We start from the raw sequence: 24,821 nt of genomic DNA, 5'->3' as shown, positions 1-24,821 counted from the left end.
CTGGAAACAGATAAATTTCTGGAAACATATAATACAACCTCCCAAGGTTGAACCAGGAGGAAACAAAAATCCTGAATAAACCAATAATATAAATAGCAAGAATGAATCCATAATAATAATAAAAAAAAATCTCCAAACAACAACAAAAAAGGCCCAGGGTAAGATGTAGTAACAGCTAAATTCTACCAAGCATACAAAGAAGAACTAATACAAATTCTCCTGAAACTGTTCCAAAATATTGGGGAGGAGGGAATTCTCCCTAACTCATTCTATAAGGCCAGTATCACACTGATACCAAAACCAGACAAGGACACAACACAAAAAAGAAAATGCTAGATCAATATTCCTGATGAACATAGACCACAGACACAAAAATCTCCAGCAAAATACTAGCAAACTGAGTCCAACAGCACATCAGAAAGATAATACACCATGATGAAGGGGGTTTTATCCAGGGATGAAAGAATGGTTTAGTATATGCAACTTAATAAATATGATACATCACATAAACAAAATTAAAGACAAAAATCATATAATCATCTCAATAGATGCAGATAAAGCAATGTGATAAAATTCAGCATTCCTTCATGACAAAACCCTACATAAACCAAGGCATAGAAGGAACATACCTCAAAATAATAGATGCCATCTATGACAAACCCACAGCCAACATCATACCGAATGGGGGAAGAGCTGAAGGCATTTCCCCTGAGAATTAGAACAAGACAAGGATGCCCACTTTCACCACTCCTATTCAAGATAGTACTGGAAGTCCTAACCACAGCAGTCAGGCAAGAGAAATAAATAAAAGTCTTTCAAATAGGAAAAGAGGAAGTTAAATTATCTGTGTTCACATGATATGATCTTACATCTAGAAAGCCCTAAGAACTCCACCAAAAAAATCTTAGATTGGATAAATGAATTCAGCAGTTTCAGGATACAAAATCAACGTACAAAAATCAGTAGCACTTCTATACACTAATAATGGTATAGCTGAGAACCAAATGAAGAAGGTAATTCCATTTATAATAGATACAAAAACAGTACCTAGAAATGTATTTAACCAAGGAGGTAAAAGATCTCTATAAGGAAAACTACAAAACACTGATGAAAGAAATTATAGATGACACAAAGGTAAAAACATTATATTCTCATGGATTGGAAGAATTAATATTGGTAAAATGACCATGGGGCCCAAAGGAATCTACAGATTCAATGCAACCCCTATCAAAATACCAATTTCATTTTTCACAGAATTAGAACAATCCTAAAATTCACATGCAACACAAAAACCCAAATAATCAAAGTAATCCTGAGCAAAAAGAACAAAGCTGGAGGGATTACATCATCTGACTTCAAATTATACCACAAGGCTATAGTAACCAAAACATCAATGGTACTGGTATAAAATGAGACACAAAGATCAATGGAACAGAAAAGAGAACCCAGAAATAGACCCACATACAGCTAACTGCTCTTGGACAAAACTGACAAGAACATACACTGGGGAAAGTATGCTTATTACCTGTGACAAAAAAATCTGTACACCAAACCTCCATGACACACAATTTACCCATGTAACAATCCTGCACATGTAGCCCTTGAACCTAAAAGTTGGAAGAAAAAAAAGTGGGCTAAGGACATGAATAAACATTTTTCAAAAGAAGACAAACAAATGGCCAACAAGCATATGAAAAAATGCTCATCATCACTAATCATTAGAGAAATGTAAATTAAAGCCAACAATCAGAATGGCCATTAGAAAGACAGAAAACAAGAGATGTTGGTGTGGATATGGAGAAAAATGAATGGTTATACATTGTTGGTGTGAATGTAAATTAACACAACCTCTATGGAAAACAGAATGAAGATTTCTCAGATAACTAAAAATAGAACTACCTTTTGATCCAGCAGTCCTACTACCTGGTATCTACACAAAAGAATAGAAATCATTAAATCAAAAAGATACCTCTGCTCCTATGTTTATTGCAGCACTATTTAAAATAGCAAAGATGTGGATTCAACTGAAGTGTCCATTGATGGATGACTGGATCAAGAAAATGTGGTATATATGCACAATGAAATACTATCCAGACATAAAAAAGAATGAAATCCTGTCTTTTACAGCAACATGATATAACTGGAGGCCATTATCTTAAGAGAAACAACTCAGGCACAAAAAAACAAATACCATATGTTCTCACTTATATGTGGGAGCTAAATAACGTGTACACATGGAGGTAGAGTGTGGAGTGATAGACACGGAAGACTCAGAAGCATGGTGGGGGTATCAGAGGGACATGAATAATGAGAAATTACTTAATGGGTACAATGTACAGTATTCCAACGACGGGTAGTACACTAGTCACCACTACACAATATACCCATGTAACAAAATATACTTGTACTCCATAAATTTTTACAAATAAAAATAATCAGAAAAAACTTTATATTTCTAATTGACTACATTCAGGTTTAAATACATACATCTAAGAACTGAATAAATTAAAATGAAATTATTAGTGATTTTGACTAAAAATTTTCTTGCATATATATACACACATATATGTATATATATGCATACTATCTATGTCAACCTTTAGGACGTTCTTTGGAATTGTTTAGGTACAGCTCTAGAGAACCGCTTAGCCCAGTGACAGCATTACCCTGGTAGAAAGTCACTGAGTATGTCCACTTTTAGAGGAAATAATTTTGGTCTTTAGCAATTCATGGATTTCATCTTTTTCAGCCACATTTATTACAATGATCTTTTTTTTAAAAAATTATTTTTAGAATTGTGGCAAAATACATGCCATTTTACCTCTTTTACTCCTAAAGTTTGAAATAAAGTGTTCCTGAACCTCTTTCAGGTCAGAAACATTCTTCTGATTTAATATCTATTATCAAACCTCCCTCCCTTCCTTCCCAGTAATATTTATACTTGATTAACTCTTTGGCAATTTTTGTTGGAAATTTTTATATAAGCTTTGGTTAGTTACTACATTTCCATCACGGTTTTGAATTCTGTATCCTATGTGCCATATTTTGAAGGCCTGATAATTTGGGCTTTCACTGTAAATCAAGTGCAAGAAATAAATGCTTGGTGCTGTATGTAGGCCATGAGATAAACTGTTATTGTCACAAGTCAACTATTTTCTGCCCCAAAGACAGCCAATAGGCATTTCTTCCCACAGTAAATGCTTTTATTCAACCAGTTCTATTCTGTACTTCATAGGCTGCTCAAGAAAAAGAAGAACTTCAAAGGGAAGGTGACTGTTTGGATGCCAAGATCAACAAAGCTGAAAAAGAAATCTACGCTCTAGAAAATACCCTTCAAGTACTGAACAGCTGTAACAACAACTATAAGCAATCTTTTAAAAAAGTGACTCCATCTAGTATGTACGAGTTAAATTTTTTTTATACATATATACAGTGACGAGTGTATAGTTAAAAGGAACACTGTGAGACATGAGGAATAACAAAAGTATGCTATGTTAGATTGGGTCAGAAAAACTAATCCCTTTTCTTTCCTCCCCCCACGCCATTTTTTTGCTAAGTGGTTTTCTAGGGTGTTACTTCCATTATTAGTTCAGGATCTGTATGGCATATCACCTCTCTAGGGTAATTAATTCAAAAACTGAAAAAAAATGGCAGCATATTGCTGCTCTATGTTGACAAAACAAGAAATGGCTACTACATGCCCATAGTGTTTTTCTACAAGTGGATATAAAAAATTTAACCTTTAATAACAAAAATATTGGTGCAATTTACATAATACTTTAAAATTGATTTCTACATAATATGTTGAAATTTTAAACTAAAAATGTTCTACATTTCAGGTGATGAGTATGAGCTAAAAATTCAACTAGAAGAACAAAAAAGAGCTGTTGATGAAAAATACAGATACAAACAAAGACAAATCAGAGAACTTCAAGAAGACATCCAGGTAAATTTTACAGGCATTTTAGTAATACGCCTTCAATAAAAGTCAACTATCATTACTGCTACTTCTATTCTCTTGCTCTTCCACCAAGAAGACAGTTATTTAGAATCTCTTTTAGGGAAGTAGATAGTAAGAGATAACGGTCTCATTTAAAGGAGACAAAAACAAGTGCTCAGAGTCTTAGGTAAATTAGTTAAAATCCCAGCGGTAAGCCCTGACGATTACTTGTTATTAGTTGGTAGATCATGGTTATTATGATCTACCCATTAACCCTTTAATGAACTTTAATTTCTTAAAGATCACATTAAGATTGCTCCTTAAAATAGTATGAAAGAAAAAATAATAATCTAGTAGAAAGTAGTTACTAAGGCAAATCACTGAAAGATAAAAGAATGTGCCTTGTCTATTCACAATAGCAAAGACTTGGAACCAACCCAAATGTCCAACAATGATAGACTAGATTAAGAAAATGTGGCACATATACACCATGGAATACTATGCAGCCATAAAAAAGGATGAGTTCATGTCCTTTGTAGGGACATGGATGAAGCTGGAAACCATCATTCTCAGCAAACTATCGCAAGGACAAAAAACCAAACACCGCATGTTCTCACTCATAGGTGGGAATTGAACAAGAACACATGGACCCAGGAAGGGGATCATCACACACCAGGGCCTGTTGTGGGGTGGGGGGAGGGGGAAGGGATAGCATTAGGAGATATACCTAATGTTAAATGACGAGTTAATGGGTGCAGCACACCAACATGGCACATATATACATATGTAACAAACCTGCATGTTGTGCACATGTACCCTAAAACTTAAAGTATAATAAAAAAAAAAAATGTGCCTTGTAAGCAGGCGCTAAACATTGATTTTACTAATAAAGCAGAAGAAGAGATACTGTGAATCTTTGCAGATTCCATGATTTCAATTGTCATTGTTTTATTTTTTCCAAAATACCATAAAAATACTTTCCAGTTGAATTACATACAAAATTTAATCCATAAAACCGTTATACAGTCATGCATTGCATAACAATGGGAATGTGTTCTGACGAATGCATCCTTGGGCGATTTTGTCACTGTGTGAACATCGTAAGAGTGTACTTACACAAACCTAGATGGTATAGCCTATTGTTCCTAGACTATAAGCTTGTAAAGTGTGTTACTGTACTGAGTACTATAGGCCACTGTAACACAATGGTACTTGTGTATCTAAACAAATCTAAACATAGAAAAGGTACAATAAAAATATGGTACAATGGATTAAAAAAATGGTACACCTGTACAGGGCACTTACCATAAATGGAACTTGAAGGACTGGAAGCTGCTCTGGGTGAGTCAGTGACTGAGTGGTGAGAGAATGTGAAGGCCTAATTGCTGTACACTACTGTAGACATGATAAACAATGTACACTTAGGCTACAGTAAATTCATAAAAATAATTTTATTTCTTCAATAATAATTGACCTTAGCTTACTAGAGCTTTTTAACTTTAAACATTTTTAATTTTGTAAAATTTACTCTTTTGTGATGACACTTAGCTTAAGCACTCATTGTTCAACTGCACAAAAATATTCTTTATATCCTTATTCTCTAAGCGTTTTTCTATTTTTAATTTTTTTACTTTTTAACTTTTTTGTTAAAAACTAAGACACATACATACACATAAACCTAAGCCTACCCGTGGTCAGGATCATCAATACCACTGTCTTCCACCTCCATATCTTGTCCCACTTGAAGGTCTTCAGGCTCAGTAACATGAATGGAGCTGTCATCTATGATAACAATGCCCTCTTCTGGAATATCTCCTGAAGGACCTGCCTGAGGCTGTTTTATAGTTAACTTTTTAAATAAATAGGAGTACACTGTAAAATAATAAAAGTATATTGTATAGTAAATACATAAATAAGTAATATCTTTTATTATCACTATCAAGTATTATGCACTGTACATAATTGTATGTGCTAGACTTTTATATGACTGGCAATGCAGGTTTGTTTACACCAGGCATCACCACAAACTCATGAGTAATGTATTGTGCCACATTACAATGTCGCTAGGTAACAGGAATTTTTCAGCTCCATTATAATCTTATGGGACCACCATCATATATGCAGTTCATCATTGACCAAGACGTCATTAAGAGGTACATCAACAGAAATAATATATATTATGTACAAAAATAAATGAATTAAAATTAAATGAATACTTGATAAATGACAAGTTATAAAAGTCAATTTCTGATTCTAAAAATACATGTTAATATTTTTTCTACAGAGCATGGAAAATACATTAGATGTTATAGAACATTTAGCAAATAATGTCAAAGAAAAGTTGTCAGAGAAGCAGGCTTATTCATTTCAACTAAGTAAAGAAACAGAGGAGCAGAAGCCAAAATTAGAAAGAGTGACCAAACAGGTATTGGTATCTTTTAAAACCTGACCTGTCATATTACATTTTTGAAGTCCCAAATCCTCCTTCATTTAAATTTAAAAAAAAATTTAAATTTAATTTAAAAATATTAAATTCTGGTAAACAGGTTTATAGAATAATTGACTATTATTTACCAACAGTGTGCAAAACTCACAAAGGAAATCCGTCTTTTGAAAGACACAAAAGATGAAACACTGGAAGAACAAGACATCAAACTTCGTGAAATGAAACAGTTTCACAAGGTTATTGATGAAATGTTAGTTGATATCATAGAAGAAAATACTGAGATCCGTATTATCCTTCAAACATACTTTCAACAGGTAATACAGCACCTTCTATTAAATATTTCTTAAAAACTTCATGAAAATAAAAACTTTCATGACATTCATCATGAAGTGAAAGCTAATTAAAAATATTTCTCTTCAAAAAAACAGTAAGTAGTACTAATGATTGCTATTGAATATTCCTCCAGAGTGGGTTAGAACTACCTACAGCTAGCACAAAAGGCAGTCGTCAGAGTTCTAGATCTCCTTCACATACTTCACTACTATCAGCAAGGTAAGTGGATGGTTAAAAAAAAATCTGCTTAACTCTCACAGCTGTACACTAAGTGATTCCAGCCACTTCTACATCACCGCAGCTGTTAGACAGGCCCATGCACTCACTGCCAGTGTTCTTTTCGCCCTCAGACATCTCACCAGTCAGCATCATATAGATTAGATGCAGAAACAGTCAGCAGAACAAGAATTTCCTTCTGACTTCTGCTGATGTCACTATTTCCAGTATAGCCCAAGTGCTCTGTGACTATGAGCTATTTCAGTAGGATAAAACAGAAATAAATTTGGGGGCTACATCTAGCATTTGGGGGTGAACCCCCAAGTTGGGGGAATTTTTTAAAAAACATATAAGGGCAGCTTAGATGTACAGACGTATAGAATATGATTTTTGTGATTCAAACCACACTGGTATTTTACATAATCAGGATTTGACTTTATGAAGCTTTATTTTGCTCAAAAGGAAACCCCTTTTTTTCTTCTGCAGTTGTTATCCAGAATTCTATCACCAGATGCTTAAGCCAACATTCTTGTGCTTTGCTGACAAAAATTTATTAATAATGATCCTGATTTTAGAATTCACAATCTCCTGCATTCAGCAGCTACTTATTAAATTACTATTCCTTAGTCCAGGTAAAAATTTCATGAAGAGGCCCCTAGAAAAACAGTGTTTCATTTAAGTATAAAAATCGGTTTCTATATAACTGAACATCCCTGTACTTTCATAAAATATATATTTAAAACTTTTTTCAGAATTATATAGCTAGTTGTTTTTCAAATGACCCCACCATTTTATCCATCAATATGCTTCTCTCTTCTCTTCAGCTTAAATTACAAAAGGTATCATTTTAATTATTTTTGCCAGCACCAAATCCTCTTGGCCCTCTTTCCTCTGTCTTGGAAACTTTCAATGCTTAATGATTCCAACTCTAAAAAACTGATTACAGTTCAAAGCATTTTTACCATGTAGGAACATACTTATTAAACTACTTTTCTACTGGTTTGAAACTCATCTATGTTCATCTTTCTTTTCCCGTTTAAATTGTTTGATATCTATTGATGGTCATTTAAAAACTTAACACTATTAATATGTACTTTTTTGATCTCTTTAGTTATGGAATTATGGTACCTTTTGCCAGTAATGAGAAGGTCTATACTAAAATATAAACTTTGCATTAAATTTATAATTCTGGTTTTTCTTCTAGGTCATCTAGGAGTACAAGTACATCTACTTCTCAGTCTTCAATTAAAGTATTGGAGCTTAAATTCCCGGCCTCCTCTTCACTAGTAGGCAGCCCTTCTAGGCCATCTAGTGCTAGTAGTAGCTCTAGTAATGGTAAGAGCAAAAAGAGCAGCAAATAAACATTTTAATCTCTTCTGAAAAAGTTGTAAACACAACAACAAAAATATACTTTAAAATACAAAACGACCCAACACATTTTATCTAGTGGAAAGTGTAAAAACTTAGTGTTAAGTGTAAAAACTGATATAGTTTAAAAAAAAAAGGAATGTTCTCATTTTCTCTACTGTTTTCTTCATACTGAAGAAAAACATTAATAGCAGATTCTTGACAAGGCTACATGTTATACAAGCATAGGAAAAATGCTGTATTTCACTGTAATTTTGATGTTCGTAGTGTTAGAAAATAGTTTGCTTCATTATTTCATGAAACTACACTCACTTCTAATGTAACAATCTTTCAAGAAGAAATTTCTAAAGATTTACTGTACTATTATGAGCGTATTGCAATGTGAAAATCTCATTTACTCTACAAGACACCAAAATTAGGTTTTCTTTATTCAAAGTAACTATTTCTCAGACTTTTGGGGAGAAAAATTGTTAAAGGCAGTTTCTTCTTTTGCTATAATTTTTAACCAAAAAATAGCATCAACCCCTACCCCCCCCCCCAAAAAAAAACCGGTAAGAGAAACACTGTATATCAATTTTAAAATGCAGCTTAAATTTACAAAAATCACTTCTGACCTTGAAATAAATCAAACACATTAAAGATTTGCTTTCAGATACAGCCAACCAAGTATAAAGAATTTTGAAATTTTCTTGATTTAATAAACAATTTAATGAAAGCTAGGTATGGTTTGATTTGCAATAGAAATTTCATTTACAGTTGGAGGTAGACTGCCAAATGTAGTAGTTTTTCCAGTTAACACTTCATTATAACATGTGCCCAACACTTTGTACTCTTGGAATAGAGTGTGGAATATTATAAAACTGGATTTTAAATAAATGTATTAGAATTCATGAATGTACATGTGTCTCCTTCAAACCTCGGGAAAAAAATGCTCATTACGACTGTCATTATTTTAGAACTGTTGTTTGTTTGTACTTCTTTCTGAAAAGCAGTAGTGGTAGTGAATAGTTCTGATTATTTTTTGTTGTTTTAGAAATAGGAAAAAGGCATAGCAAAGTCCAAAGAATAAGGTGGGCAAAAAAAAAAAGCTAGGTAATAAAACTTTTGGCTAAAGTACTGCTCTAATGCATGAGATTTATAAGACCTAAAAACTAATTAAAGTCACTTTGCTCATCAAAGTTCTTATTGTCAGCCCTATGCTAGTTTGGGAATTACTTAAAACTTGAAGTAATATTAAACACTCTTCTATGAAGGCAGAGGTTGTATCTTACTAGCTCTGTAACCTTGGATAGTTACTTCTCTGTTTTCCTCATTTATACTACAGACACAGAAAGTTACCTACAAGTTTACCGAATTTGATAATATAAAAAAGATGCACAGGGCTTGACACACAGAAATTGCACTGTATAACAACTTCTACTTACTGAGTTGCCACCTGGAGCTTAGCACAGGATTTGTGGAATGGTTTGGTTCTTGGGCCAGCATACAAATCTACATTTAATCCTTAAATAACAGTTCTAACTTCAGTGTAGTAATGACAAATGGTGCGACAGGGGATCAACCTATCGCCAAATCTGGACACTTATCCTCATATCTAAAAGTCATGCTTCATCTGCTTATGGAGACCAAGATATGGCAATATATGATCTTGAGAAAAATTACTGAAGATGTCGCTGTTCTTGACAATGTAAATCCCCAATAATTTTTGCTGTGATAAGCTTCCTTAGAAATTGGTTTGTATACTCTGCTTAATATGGCATAAACTGCAATTACTTTTGCACCTACCTAATAAATCCAGGCAGCCTACAGGATAAGGTGCTATTCTCTTACATTGAATGGGGTGTAATAGCCATTCTGACTGATGACAGACATCTCATTTGGTTTTAATTTGCATTTCTCTAATTTGTGATGTTGAGTATTATTTCATACGCTTCTTGGCCATTTTTATCTCTTCTTTTGAAAAATACCTATTCATGTTTTCTGCTCACTTTTGGATAGGTGATTTGGTTTGTCGAATTCCTTGTAAATTCTGGATGAGTCCCCTGCCTGATGCATAGTTTACACATTTTGTCCCATTCTGCAGGTTGTCTGTTCACTGTGTTATTTCTTTTGCTGTGCAAGAACTTCGTAGCTCACTTAAGTTCCATTTTGTTTTTGTTGTGTTTAAGACACCAGTCTGGCTGTCACCCAAGTTGGAGTGCAGTGGCACAATCAGAGCTCACTGCAGCCTCGAACTCCTGGGCTAAAGTGATCCTCCCGCATAGCTGGGACTACAGGCATGCACCACCACACCCAACTTATTTGGATGGAGTCATGCTGCGTTGCCCAGGCCAGTCTCAAACTTCTAGCCTCAAGCAATCCTCCTCCCTCAGCCTCAAGTGCTGGGATTACAGGCATGAGTGACTGTACTCAGCCCCTCTTGCTTGCACTTTTGAGGTCTGAATCATGAATGTGCCTACACCAATATTGGTAGGTTGGCAGGGGGGTGAGAGATGAGAAATTATGAAATGGGTACAATGTACATCATTTAGGTGATGGTTACACTAGAAGCCCAGACTTCACCACTACACGATAGATCCATGTAACAAAAATGCATGTGTACCCCTTAAATTTATATGAATTAAGGAAAAAAAATTTTTTTTAATGTTGTGTTTAAAATTTTAAGTTGAACCAGGGATTCCAAAAGGTCAAAGGCTATGCCAAGACGTAGTTTTCACTCTTTATAAACACGACTATGTAAAGATGATACTGGAGCTATTAATACATAGAATTAAGGACTCTTTTTAAGATGAATTTCTTAAAGAAGCTTCTTGGTGCAAAGACTAATGCTTTGATTGACTAGCCGATTTCTACCACCATTATCTATTGCTCTTGACCAGGGTTTCTTTTCACTGTCCCATTTGCAAAAGAAATTTCAGATTTTTCACTAGGCTCTCATTACTAGAGTTTGATAGACACAAATAATACACACCCAGTACTTAAGGCCTGGACATTTTACTGTTGGCAAGAACTCCAAGACAGAACAGGGAATAAGTCTCTTCTTCCTCTATTATTCTCCCTCACTTAGACCTCTGTAGATACTCAGCTACCCACCCACTTATCTAGTGTCATTGTGTGTGACAGTATCTAAAGCCCATTGTAATTTACAGCTTGGAGAATCTTAAACTGCAAACTCTAATGACATCATAAACCCAGTACCTATGACTCCTATCTCTATCTCCCAAAGAATATACCACACTATTTTCAGCAATTTGGGGAGGATCTTTATAATCCAAGTCTCTTTGTTCTTCAGCTCTAGCTGCTGGAATTTATTCTTAGTAAAACCAGGCTCTAGTTGGTCTAGTTATTTATTCAGACTCTGAGAAAGGGGTCATCAGAGAAGCATCAAGGCACAGGAGGTGGTAAGAAGAAATGCAGGTCAGATTTAAAAACATGCCTAGTGCCTTCTGGACTGAACATCTGCAACACTAGGAGAGTTTCCCAGTTTTCTTTCCCTAAAGCAAAGCCAGATTTACAATGTGCTTCTCTGCTACCGCTACGTTTTTGCTAAAAGGATTTTTTTCTTTTCTGATTTACCCTTGCCTGGAATACAGGCCCTAAGGGCCTTGCAAATATTTAAAGTTAAAAAGCTTTTTATGGCTATGCTAGCAATGAGGTGAGAAATAAGCAAAATGGGCTCCTATTCAACTTTTATGATCTTATTCCTAAGACACTTATGCTGGGTGGAAGCCAATGACTGTTCACAAACCACTTTTAATCAAACTGGGCTTTAGAGGAAAATTAAGACATATAATCTACCATTTAAAAATTAAAAAAAAATTGGGCAAAAAATGTAATAGTTAAACTGATAAATATAAAATAGTGTTCAAGAAACATTCGAACATGTAATCTTTCAAAAGCTGACGATTTTTAATTTAACAGAAAAGAAAATGAAATCAATTTTTATAAAAATGATTCAAGTGTTCAATGCACAAATTTTTCTCTCAAACAGCAGAATAAGATGCACCCAGGAATTCTCATATACCGCAATAGAATGAAGAAACAGTACTTTCAGAGAATTATCTTTAGGTGAAGAAATTCAAACTGTCAGAGTAATATACTGTACATAAACTCATAAAGTCTAAAAACCAAGCTATGACAAGGGACCTACAACTGAAACAAAATTTGAGAAAAACTTAAAAGCATTTGTTTCCTGTAATCTCTACAAATAATTTTAGGAGCAGAGATTTCTGCACTGAACTGTTATGACTAATACAACCAAAAACTGCACTAAATGGCATTTTGTGTAATAGTGCCGATAGCCTTGGTGTATTAATTTTTTGACTTATTTCCTTTTTCTTTTTCAAATTCAGCTATCTGATTAAATATATTCAGTAAATTCTGAGGTAAATTTTTCTTAACACTGCTTTCTGAGTGTTCTTTGCTACTTAGCGCATCTTCTTCTGGAACCTCTGTTTTGATATCCTCCCCATAATTGTCCTCTCTTTCATATTCTCCTTGATTTGTATTTAAACGGTATCTTTGCTCATGTCTACTGAAATCACGTGATCCAGAGTGAGCATATTTTTTGTATTTCTCAACTGACTTCCAAGAGTATTCTGAGCTTGCTGGTGAGGTAGAATGCCTCACAGAACCCGGTTCCCACCTTCTACAGTGCTCTTTTCTTCCCTCTATATCCTTTTCAAATCTCCTATAACCATAAATCTTGTCCTCTGAATTCCTACAGAAGGAATCTGAGGAATTTCTTCTACTGGAAAAATGTCTTTCTGATTTATATGGCTTTTCTGTTTTGCTACTACCTGCTTGGGTTTTGTAGCTATTATAAAAATCTCTTGGATCTTCAGACCTACCTCCAAAATCATCCGGTATTTCAAGTGAAGATGAAGAGAGAGGGCATCTATCTTTGTCTTTTATCTGTGTCTTTTCATACTGTAACCTATCCTGCTTCCCCAGTAGTTTCTCCACTTCTTGTTTATGGTTAAGAAAAGATGCTGAAGTATTAGCTGGAACTGGGTAGCACTCATCTTTCCTATTCTGATCTATCTGATTTGAGGATGCCCTAGATGAATGCCTTCTGGAACTGTGAGAAGACTCTGAACGGTTCCTCTTATGTTTCTTATGCCTTTTGTGACCAGAAGAGGAAGAGGATGATGAAGACATTGATTCATCAGCAGAAGAAACACTTGAAGAAGAAGTTGATTTTCTTCTTTTCTTCTTTAGCCTAAAAAAAACAGTTCATTTGTCATGTATGTACAAAAATGTTTCTAAGTTATTCATAAAGATGTGGGCCCTATTTGTTTCCTTTAAAGATTTTATAAAAGCTGTGGTTCAGATAAATGATACAATAATCTCAGCTACTACAAGATCTAATTTTACTATTAAGCACTTTTGGGGGAAAAAATGCTTGCAGACAGGTATCATTGTAAGCAAATCCATCATTTCTGAAAGACAAACTTTTTTCAACACTACCTTAAAAACTTAAGACTACTGAACACATAAAGGAGAACTCAAATTTTTTATTTGGCTACCTCTTCTTCATCTGATTACTGGTATTTTCAGCCAAATAATTCTTTGTTGGGGGTGGGGGTGGAAGCTGACCTGTGCATTACAGAATGTTTAAGAGCATCCCTGACCATTATACACTAGATGCAGTAGCACCCTATCAGTTATGGCAATCAAAAATGTCTCCAGATCTTGTCAAATGTCCCCAGGTGAATAAATCCACCCCTAGTTGAGAACCACTGCTCTAGTTCTAAAACATTTCTTCCTAAAATATAATTGAAGTAACTTATTCTGTATTTTAATTCTAAGATTTTTTTTTTTGTAGAATTTTAGCCTTAAATTCCACTTCATCTCTTTAATAAGAAAATACATGGAACACATATTTGCTAAAGATTCTTAACAGTCATTGATTATCACTTGAAATACTTTCATATTTTTATTTACTTTACCTCCAGTATGGCACTTTGGGTTCAATTCAGTAGTTGCCTTAAGTTTAAAAATACTGAATATTATAGTTTACCTCTTCTCTTCTTTTAAGAGCTTACGCAACTTTTCTGCACTTGTTTCTATTTTCTTTGTTTTCTGCTTTTCTTCCTTTTCAGCTTGTTTTTCTCTTAATTCCAAAGATTTCTTTTAGAACCCAGATATCGAAAAAAACCACACGTTAAAAATAGCAGAATATATAAAACCCAGTATTCAAAAGACCACCCCCAACGAGAAACCCAATTTAGTAAAACCAAATCACCACAGAGCCAGCATTAAACAGTATTTTTTTAACATAAAAAAATTAGTCATACAGATGTTTCGCATTAGTCATTGAAATGGCCAGAACAGCATTGAGGACCATATTGCAGTTGGTATCCCATAAAAAAAGGGGAAGCCATTGCAGTGGTACCCATGACCCAGAGTGCAAGAAAGGTTAAAAAAAAAAAAAGTACATAAAAATTATTTTTAAAGATCGAAAAATTTAAACAGGACACATTTTACGAATAAAATTCAAATAAAGACATTCCATTAAGGTGAAGTGAAGGAGGAATCACCATGTTCAAATACAAACCATTTAAAAAAATAGCACAGCCCAGTTGGATGCATGATTACATAGGAAATCATTTTCCAGTTTGTGGATGGGGATGAGCAGCACCAGATGTCACAGACACAGCAGCAATGGTCCAATTCAGAAGAAAATGCATGAGAAAACATCATCATCAGTATTACAGGAAAAGACAATTTAAAATATGTCTCAAAAAGGTTTTTATAATTAGTTCAATTATAGTAGCAACAATAATTTAAAAACCACCAGGTAAGCTCCCTATAAGGACATTTCTCAAAACAACATACCAAATTTAGGTAATAGTTTTCTCATAGCTATTTTTACTTTCGATTATGGACAAAAACAGAGGCACTACAAAGCAATGTCAAACCCAATTAGGAAAAACTATACCTAAAAAGAAACTTTTCATAATGCCTTACTTAAGTAATCTAGAATAGTTTTCCTTAGGAGAAAATTAAGTTTGGGCATTATTTCAAATATCACTAAATTTCTAAGAGGAAATAAGGAATCACCTGCATATATTTATGAAGTTTCTGCAAAGCATCATCTGCATCTTTAAAAGTCTCATCCAAAGCCAAAGCTTTCTTATAGTAACTTTCAGCATTTAAAAACTTTTCTTCTTCTTCTAACCTAAATTTGAAAGAAAGATTTAGCTTTTTTGTAAAAACAACAAAACTATCCAAATATGCATACAGGTCAAAGGCTTATATGAGAGAGCTTATCAGGGAAAAGCCACACTTAGCAAATTATTTTCCAAAATAAAATACCAAAATAATATGCTTTTTACTGTAATTTATTTCATAGACCACATAAACAGAAATCCACTACTAGTAAAAAGGTATATGTCCAATATTGGCACATTTTTGCAGTGATACACGAAAACCCATGATAAATGGGTGTCCACAAATTTAGTATGATCTTGAACTTTAGCACAGAATTCTACCAGCAGGCTTTTTTTTCCCTAGTAGTTTATGAAAAATTATCTACAGAAAATTTTGGAAATCTTTGGAAATACCAACATACACATATATCACAATGAGCCTATAAATAGCATAATCATTAGATGAAGTTCACAAGTCTGGGTTGTGAAACACCAGAATGAGAAAGTTTGGACATAGAGCAGTCAAAAGACGTTGCAAAATGCTTTGGGTTCTTAGAAGGAAAAAGAAATTACTATAAAACAAATACAATGGGATCACCTTTGTGTCAGTAGACTGGATATGGGAAACAAAGGACAAGTCAAAGATGAACAATATCTCTGGCTTAGGTAACTACAGGGTATTGCTATTCACTCAGCTCAAAGACATCAATACGAGGCTATAAGACAACCACATATAAGTAGGTACTAGTTATCCACCTAGTAGGAATGTAAAAAGCTGCTCCAATCATTAAATAGAAGTTCCTATGAATTATAAACGAATATTGCAAAATTTAATTAACTTGGAATTTGTGATCACAAACAGGAATGACTGTATAGTATAGTCATAAACCAAAAACTTTTGAGTATATTATCCAGGAAAAGAGTATTTGTACTCTTTTCTAATCTCTTGTACTTTTCCATTTATTTATTGAAACCAAGAGTGTTCTAAATCAAGTGCTTAAGAAACTATTTCCTTATGTTAAGTTCAAAATTTTTTAGTGGTTGGTTGAACATTAGACCTCCATTATTAAACAAAATCTGATACTTACTGTCCTCCTCTCTCTACAAGTGTCTGGCAGAGGTATTTTCTTGCATTTCTGTGAGTTGGACAGTTTTCTAATGCAAGCTCAAAATCTTCTATTGCTTTGTTCAAACTTCCTTTTGTCGCATATCTAGAGACATGAAACAAAGTTACAGGGCTGAATCTCACAAGCTCCTCATAAATCTTGTTCGCATTTACCTGGTAAACATTCCTTAAAATCCATGTATGATTCACTTACAATGCTCCACGAGCTACCAACGCTTCCACGTTTTGTTTGTCTATTTCCAAAGCTTTACTGTATTCATTCATAGCATCTACATGGCGTCCAACTTTAAAATAGTCAACTCCGATCTTCACACTAAAAAAGACATTTGTAAAGCATCACAAACACTTCAAACAATATCTAAATAAAATGTTAGTGTGAATAAGTTTTAAAAGCAAATGTCATCAAACTTGGCAAATATTTAGTTTTCAGAATACTCACAATATACCTAAGGAACGTTCTTCTGCCTTTGGACATTTTCACAACAAATATTGGTGAAACCTAGATATCAATATACTAATTCCTTCTGAGAAAACTGAAATGCTGAATAAAACTTATCTGTTAAGTGTAAAATGTAAGACTACTTACATCTATAAAAGAAAAGCTCATGTCAAAAAGGCATTACTTTAATGCATCTCAAATTTGTCTTATTGATGATATAAGCATGCTTGCCTTGCCCTAAGCTTTTAGACTAGATATAATGCAATTGTTGAAAGACAGTCTTCATACCATTTTAAAGCCCAAGACGCAGATTGTTTTTTTCTCAATGCAGAAGCAAAATCATCTTCAGAGAAATTTTTGCTATTAAAGAAAATAAAAATTAAAAAGTTAAACCACAAATATTTTTTAAGTAACTATACTTAACTCTGCTTGACAGGCACTCGACAGTGAAAGTATGAATCCCAAGCAAGAAATCTGCATTCTATTTACACACCAAAATCTTTGAACTTTTGAAATGATTATTATTGTTAAACAGTATTTTTCTTGGCCAGGTGCGGTGGCTCACACCTGCAATCCCAGCACTTTGGGAGGCCGAGGCGGGCAGATCACGAGGTCAGGAGATTGAGACCATCCTGGCTAACACGGTGAAACCCCGTCTCTACTAAAAATCAAAAAAAAAAAAAAAAAAAAAAAAAAAAAAAAAAAAAAATTAGCCAGGCGTGGTGGCGGGCACCTGTAGTCCCAGCTACTTGGTAGGCTGAGGCAGGAGAATGGCGTGAACCCAGGAGGCAGAGCTTGCAGTGAGCTGAGACTGCGCCACTGCACTCCAGCTTGGGTGACAGAGTGAGACTCCGTCTCAAAAAACAAAAACAAAAACAAAAAAAACCAGTATTTTTCTTTAGCATACACACAAAATTCTTATAAAAAGTTTCTGCATCCTTCTCTACTTGGTTACATGGTACACATCTTAATCACTGATAAGACAGTCCAGTCCAGAAGATGGGATCACCTGGTTCATTCAACCTTTGGCATATGCCTGCTACTAGGTGGCTTAGGATGGTCAAATACGTCCTTCAGCTAAACGCAGCCTCTGAGCTTACCACCACTCCCCTCACCACCTAAGAGTAATACTAATGTACTATACCTTTGTAGGCCTCTCATTAAAGATGGTGGATTAGATTCATCTATTCCTAGTTTTTCTAGAAGGAATTCGACTACTCCTGGATTAACAAATCCCAAGGAACTCTGCATGATATTTTCATAGGACTCCAAAGAATTGCTATTTAGTTCAACACTTCTCCTTAAAAAAAGAAAATACAAACACAAAAATTGTAAAATGGCTAATTTGACATTCCATTTCTAGTAAAGAAATAATATCATTTGAGGTTTAAATACTAATTCCATTTTTTGCATAAGATGGTGTGGCAATATTAGATACGGTTTCCTTTTACCAAGTCTGAAGTAATTTAACTGTTATAAAAATGTGGTATTCCTCAATCCAAGAGACTTTTGTAATAAACTGTTGTTGAAATAATACGGATAAATTACCTGTAGTATAAAGGAAGCTCTTCAGGGCTAATTACACCTAATTTAATACCAGATAGGTGTGGTGGAAGAGAAGAGCTATACAGAGATACTGCTAGCTTTTCATGGTATCTGTCAATATCCTTGATTCCAGCTTAAGAAAAAAAAAGAGAACTAAGCTGATTAGTAAGAAAAGGTAAACTAACATAAAAAATATGAACTTTCCCAAACACTACCCTCTTAGACTGTATTTTTCTAAATTAATAAAAACAAAAATTCAACAATCATTACTTTTTTATTAGTATGATGAAACTAATCACCTCGAATGATGTCACCAGTTTGGTAATATGATAAAGGATCCCCATGATTACTGTGAGAAGGCACATCTCTTAAGGGACAAAGAGCCTGTAATGACAAGTATTTTAAAACACCAGACATTTCAAGCTTTGATAAGAACAATGTCTTCTTTTGTCTTAGTTGTTTGGTATGAAACAGCTAGTAGTTGAACAACCTAAAGTAAAAATTTAAATAAGGATTTAGTTAAAAGTAATTTCCGTGTCCAAACACAGTAAAATATGTTTGCTGGTTCAGTTAAAAAACTAAAATCTCATGAAACTTTCCATTAGTTTAGGAACCAAATATGATGGCTTCTGACACTATACAACATGCATCAAAAACAAACTAAAATTTGTCTAAAAGGTATAAGGATTCCAGTGAAAATGAAATGCGAATTCTCCAAAGTTTTTGTCTGTTATCCAGTCTGTAATACCTTCTGCTTTTCTTCCTTTTTATCTGCCTGGATAGATGGGAAATACCCAATCTTTTATCGTGACACATTAGTTTAAATTCAGGACTATCCATCTTGGGCAAAGTATCTTAATATAATGTACAAACCACTTACATTTAATTATTGTAAATATATAAATGAAACTTCTCTCCAAATTATCCACATGAAAATATACAATGCCAAATATTAACTAATTAAGAATACATATGTTCAACTACAAGAAATAAGTCTGAATATCAATCAACCTCACCACGTCCACTGGTACCTCTTTGAGCATTTAGAAAAGGACACTGTGCCTGCCAACCAGTTTAAATTCAAAAAATCCCAAAAACCAGAAATGGAGGGAGAAACTGGGTAACTTTCACTAATTTTTTTAAACTATTTTTCTCCAATTAACATTTAACTTCCAAAAGTATCTTGGCAGGTATACTTGAGCACAACTGCATGCAAAGATATAATTCTTGCATTGAGATGAGTTAACAAAAACAGAAGCAATCCAAGTAACAAAAATAACTTACTGTGATTTCTAAGTGGGCTATATCTCTCATGATACCACTTCCTAAACAGATCAACACCATGAAAAAACCGAATTCCCGAATAGAACTAATTCTTCCAATCACTATATCACCACGCTCAATATCTCGGAAAAACAGCTCTCTCCGATCCATACTAGGTATCTCCATGAATTGCTCTAAAGGTGGCATGACTGCATAATGATCTAAAAAAAAAAAATTAACAAAATCACTAACGATAGTTTTGAGTTCCGTTTCACCCGAAGTACTGTTAAACCGAACCGCAATCTTAAAGGTTTTAAGGCTAAACTCACCTTCACTGTCTTCATTAATTTCAGAAGTTGCAGGTGCATCTGATTTCCAGGAAAGTGCAAAAAGCAGATCCGCTTTTTTGGAGATGAATTTCTGTATCTCGATGTTGTCAACTCTCTTCTCTTTTCTTAAAAAGAAAAAATATATATAAAAATTGGGTTATCTGCAAAGCCTCTTTACTTCTAACCTTCTGCTTATGGCTTTCATCGCCCATTCCGCTCCATCCTAAGCTCCAGACCGTACAACCTCAGAGAAAAAGTTTTAACTAGGCATTCCCTCATTAATCAACCTGGAGGTGGAGAGCGGGGAAACTTAAAAAGTGACGCCTCCAACTCAGAGAGGAAAGCTCAAGGGATTTTAGCTAAGGAATCTGCGCCTCTACCAAGCAGCGCCAGAGAAAAAGTTCAGCCCGCATCCCGCATTGCACAACCCAGGAGCGCCCCCCGTCCACCCAGCCCAAGACACCAGCACGCGATCCTCCTGTGCTCACGGCCGCGGCTCCACTTCCTCTAGACGTAAACCCGGGGCTGCGGTAGTGGCTGCCAGAGCTGCGTCCCCTCTCCCGTGGCGCAGTGGCACCAACGTCTCATTACCTGCCCTGCAACGGCTGCTGGGGCGGCGGGCCCCGGGCTGGCTCGGCGGCCGACCCCAGGAGGCTCCGGAAGTGTGGATTGTCCTGCTGTTCGCTCCGAAGTAGAGAGAGCAAAGACGACCCGTGGCAATTTAGCGACTGCCGCAGAAGGTCCCGATCCATGGCTAGAGACTGCAAGGCCCGGAGGCCAATGGGCTGATAGTCCCCGGTTCCGTGTCCGCTACTTGAGCCGGGTGGTACCGGAAGCGGAAGAAACCGTCTGGAGGCTGCCAGAAGTGCACAGACAGCACAACCAGTTACACCCGGAAGTGTTCTGGGGCCGCCCCCACGGCGGCGCGGCGGAGCTCAGCCTCGGTCTCGCGAAACCGAGCGAGACTACGGAAGGCCGAAGGATTGGGCTCAGCATTGCTTGGGCTAAAGGCTGTCTAGGGCTTCCAGGAAGTGATGTATGTGAAAAGTTTGCTTTTTAAAGTGTACGTGGGATCGTTATTACGTCGAAATAGCTCGAGCTGTAATCTAGGGTAAATAATAATTCCTTTTCGTATTCATCAAGGTGCTTCTAAGTGTGAGTGCCAGGGTAAGAACCCTATACGAGTCTCCAAGCTTCTTCCCTCAAAGTACTCTCTGCGTAAATCAATGCCTATGTCTCTGGCGTAACCCCATTCAACCGGCTGCTCCGGGAAGGTTTCCAGGTGGTTTAAAGGGCAGAAGAAAGGAAGGACACGGACATTTGTTAAGCACGTGGAGTGGTGTTCTCCATCCATACCCCATTTGCTGTTAGTGATTGTGAATTCTAAAACCAGGATGGCTTTAATGTCTCCACATGTGCATATGCCGTTCAAGTTTTACAATAACTAATGAACACATGCATTTCTTGTTTGGTTTATCTCAATGGTTGCTCAAAATTTAGTGTCTGTGGGACTTACTGTATAGTGATATGTATGCAAAAGTCAATATACTGTTCTTATGGACAATTCAAGTGATTTTCAAAGGGAATTTCAACTTAGATCCCCCATCCCCTTACTTATTGACTTGAGAACCTAACCACTATGGTAGCTATTGTACTTTTTCATTTTAGAAAATGAGGAAACATGCTCAGAGAGTCCCAGTAAATTGCTCAATGTCACACAGCTAGTAAGAGGCTAGAGTCAGGATTCCAAATGAAGTATTAATTGATCTTCTCAGGCAGAGTTGCTGGATTGAGTATTTTATCATATAGAAGGTCTAACTAACCCTAATTTTGAGATCATGTAGCTTCGTTTTATTCCAGTATAAAATTTGTACCATTAAATATGTTCAGTGTAAATAGTTCAGTATAGTCCTCTTGAACAGAAATAAACGGTGGCAGTTAGTCTCCCCACTTCCCACCATGTGTCTTTGAGGAAATCAACTTGCCCTTCACTGTGTTACTACTTTTGTATAGGAGATCTAGCCCAGAACATAATCGATATCGCCATGCTGTTTTGTGGAATACCCAAGCAAATAGGTAAACAGTTTACTGAGACTTGAGAAAATGCAACAAACAAGAATGCAACTGTAAAAGATAAATTTGGGCTAGGCGTGGTGGCTCACACCTGTAATCCCAGTACTTTGGGAGGCCGAGGGCGGATCACTTGAGGTCAGGAGTTCAGAGACCAGCTTGGCCACCATGGCCTAACCCCGTCTCTATTAAAAATACAAAAATTAGCCGAACCTGGTGGCTCATGCCTGTAGTCCCAGCTACTCGGGAGGCTGAGGCATGAGAATCTCTTGAGCTCTGGAGGCGGAGGTTGTAATGAACCGAGATTGCGCCACTGCACTCCAGCCTGGGCGCCGGAGGGAGACTCCGTCTCAATAAATAAATAAATAAGTAAATTTCAAGCTTCTATAGGCATATCAACTTTAATAAATGGTACAGACTGACTTGTTTTAAGCCATAACTCCGAGAATGGTTGTTTTTAGGAAAGAGTGCTGTCACTGAAAAGGAAAGCTGACCACTAAAAATTATTATAGACATCTTGATAGATATATGATTTGTGTTAGAGTCAATCTGTGATCAAGGACCTCATTTTTTGGAGGGACTAAGAAACCGGTGTCTGAGAACCAGACGCCAAATAGTGTTACTTAGCCTGGGAATGTCACCTTCTGAGGCCATTCTTTAGTAGCACATGGTTTTATCGCTATGGGATCTGTCTATACTTCTTCCAAATTCCAACGCTAGGATAACCCTCCCCCACCTCATACCTTGAACATCTAAAATGGCCGTGAACATAGAAAGCAGCTCCTTTTAGGGGGTAAACAGCATTTATCAAGAGTGGCATTTTTCGTATAGTAGTGACAGAAGAAATGAACTTTAAGCAAATGTACTCAAAACTGAGCGTGGGATTTTCTGTCTTTGGTTAGTTCCTTATGTGGAAGTAGCCACATTAGTTGGGTGCCAAAGGCAGTCTTATTCTTTACTTCCGGAATACTACTCCCATTGCAGAGGATAAAGCCTTTTACAATTACAGGTGTATTTGAGTTCATTTTCTTTTGAGACAGACACCCCTTTGACTTTGAAGGGGACAGGGCACTGGATCCTTGACATGGGATTGGAGGGAGTGAGGAAAGGAAATGAGACTAGCTTTGCTTCTCATTTTAGAAAACCTAGTCCCACATGTGGGGCCTCTCAAGTGGGTGACGAAGAAAATACTGTTTTTCTTTTTTACTTCTTGCCTTACCTTAAAAAATATCTTTTTCGAGAAACTTTTCCAGATTAAGCAATATAAATAACTAAATGAATATGTTGAGGAGAGGGACGGGGAAAGTGTGGGATGGGGTTGGGGGAAGAAGGCAGGACATCTAAAGCAGTCAGAACTTTGATGTTTGGTTCCTGTGCCTATTTTTATTGTAAATGTTAAATTCAGTTTCTAAATAAACACATATGTACGTTATTTAATAAACACTCTAGACCCTAGAGATATAAAGGTGAAGAAAACAACTTTGGTTCTTGAATGGCTCACAGTCCAACACAGGATTAGACATAAGAAGAAACAAATATGGCACAGTGGTAAGTGCTATTGTGGACACCTACTAGGGTGTCTGCATAGATTCCTCTTCTCTGTCAAGTGAGGTAGTGGGAGTTGCTGGGGGTAAGAGGAGAGAGGGGGAGGCAACTATGTGCAGTCCAGGCACAGAGGGCAATATAATTAAAGAAGTAGAGGTGTGAAAAAGCAAGATACATTCTGGAGACAGCAAGTGTGAAATGGAGGTAGGTAGGGATATTTTAATTATAGACATTTGGTTATGTAAGCGTGTCATTTCAGGTAGGCTATAGATTGGTGGGAAGAAACCCCTGGTGCCTCTCTGTGGGTACAACACACACACATACACCCACACACACAAAGTAAATTCCTGATTTCTTTAGCAAAGAACACAGAAACTTAGGTGAAACAAGGTAGCCACATAAAGAAGTGGGAGAAGCAGCATATCTCATTGTAGCTTTTCTTGGATCTCCCAAGTTTCCACAAATAACTTGTGCAGCTAGTGACATAATCTGCAAAAGATAAAGTCTTTTTTTACATTCCGAAAACGTTTATAACCAATTGTTAAGGATCTACAAATAATCCATGACTTTATGAGAAATATTTATAGATAGATTGTTTCTGGTTCTTGATCCTGATGCCAACAGTTTCAACAAGGCCTCATCTTTAGCTGGGGTTAAGGTTGGAGTGTGTGTGTCAGGGATGGTGGGTACCAAATAAGGTCCTAGAAATCTATTATGATACTTCTAACTTTAATTTTTCAGTGTCTTTTAAAGGCTCTCTTCTTTTTAGGAAAAATGGACTTTATTTTTTTAGAGCAATTTTGGGTTAAAAGCAAAAGTGAGGAGAAAGTAAAAAGTTTCTCATGTATCCCCTGCCCCGACACATGCATAGCCTCCCTCGTTATCAATATCCCCCACCTGAGTGGTACATTTGTTAAATTGATGAACCTACACTGACACCTCTCTATCATCCAACGTCCATAGTTTATCTTCGGTTTCATTCTTGGTGTCATACATTCTGTGGGCTTGGACAAATGTGTAATGACATATTCACCATTATAGTGTATT

General features: G+C 35.9%; 2 protein-coding genes across 5 annotated transcripts in view; one reads left to right on the top strand and one right to left on the bottom strand.

The window, feature by feature from the left end:
- Positions 1-13,688, top strand: part of CCDC39 (coiled-coil domain 39 molecular ruler complex subunit) — a 76,150-nt gene extending 62,462 nt beyond the window's left edge. The window contains exons 15-20 of the mRNA XM_054481200.2: positions 3,236-3,395; positions 3,840-3,946; positions 6,225-6,365; positions 6,521-6,700; positions 6,853-6,938; positions 8,140-13,688. Of these exons, the coding sequence (XP_054337175.1) occupies positions 3,236-3,395; positions 3,840-3,946; positions 6,225-6,365; positions 6,521-6,700; positions 6,853-6,938; positions 8,140-8,296 (831 nt within the window). The 3' untranslated portion in view covers positions 8,297-13,688. The remainder of the gene's footprint in view (positions 1-3,235; positions 3,396-3,839; positions 3,947-6,224; positions 6,366-6,520; positions 6,701-6,852; positions 6,939-8,139) is intronic.
- TTC14 (tetratricopeptide repeat domain 14) lies at positions 4,872-21,059 on the bottom strand. 4 transcript variants are annotated; one of them, XM_054481204.2, is made up of 13 exons: positions 20,751-21,059; positions 20,160-20,284; positions 19,852-20,051; positions 18,867-18,951; positions 18,571-18,700; positions 18,167-18,322; positions 17,311-17,382; positions 16,777-16,896; positions 16,546-16,668; positions 15,369-15,486; positions 14,326-14,435; positions 13,154-13,524; positions 4,872-5,812 (listed from the first exon to the last, which is right to left on the bottom strand). In XM_054481204.2, exons 1-13 carry the CDS (start codon positions 20,909-20,911, stop codon positions 5,625-5,627), a joined length of 1,959 nt encoding a protein of 652 aa, XP_054337179.1. In that variant the 5' UTR covers positions 20,912-21,059; the 3' UTR covers positions 4,872-5,624. The 4 variants fall into 4 exon arrangements, 3 of the variants coding, with proteins under 3 accessions (XP_054337179.1, XP_054337178.1, XP_063518525.1); XM_054481203.2 differs by lacking the exon at positions 4,872-5,812 and having other exon boundaries at positions 12,189-13,524; XR_008501547.2 differs by lacking the exon at positions 4,872-5,812 and having other exon boundaries at positions 12,189-14,435; positions 14,863-15,486.
- Between the last annotated feature and the right edge of the window lie 3,762 nt (positions 21,060-24,821).

Source organism: Pongo pygmaeus, chromosome 2 (assembly GCF_028885625.2).
Source record: "Pongo pygmaeus isolate AG05252 chromosome 2, NHGRI_mPonPyg2-v2.0_pri, whole genome shotgun sequence".
NCBI lineage: Eukaryota > Metazoa > Chordata > Mammalia > Primates > Hominidae > Pongo > Pongo pygmaeus.
This window is presented reverse-complemented; position numbering and strand designations above follow the sequence as displayed.

What these genes read in the sequence shown, in the direction of transcription:
- TTC14 (XM_054481203.2), bottom strand. Translation starts at nt 20,911, where the DNA reads ATGGATCGGGACCTTCTGCGGCAGTCGCTAAATTGCCACGGGTCGTCT. An exon ending in AACTGGTGACATCATTCGAG is followed by an intron (nt 18,701 to 18,866) that starts GTGATTAGTTTC and finishes TTTTTTCTTAAG; the next exon opens with CTGGAATCAAGGATATTGAC. An exon ending in CTCTTAAAAGAAGAGAAGAG is followed by an intron (nt 13,525 to 14,325) that starts GTAAACTATAAT and finishes TGTTTTTTTTAG; the next exon opens with GCTAAAGAAGAAAAGAAGAA.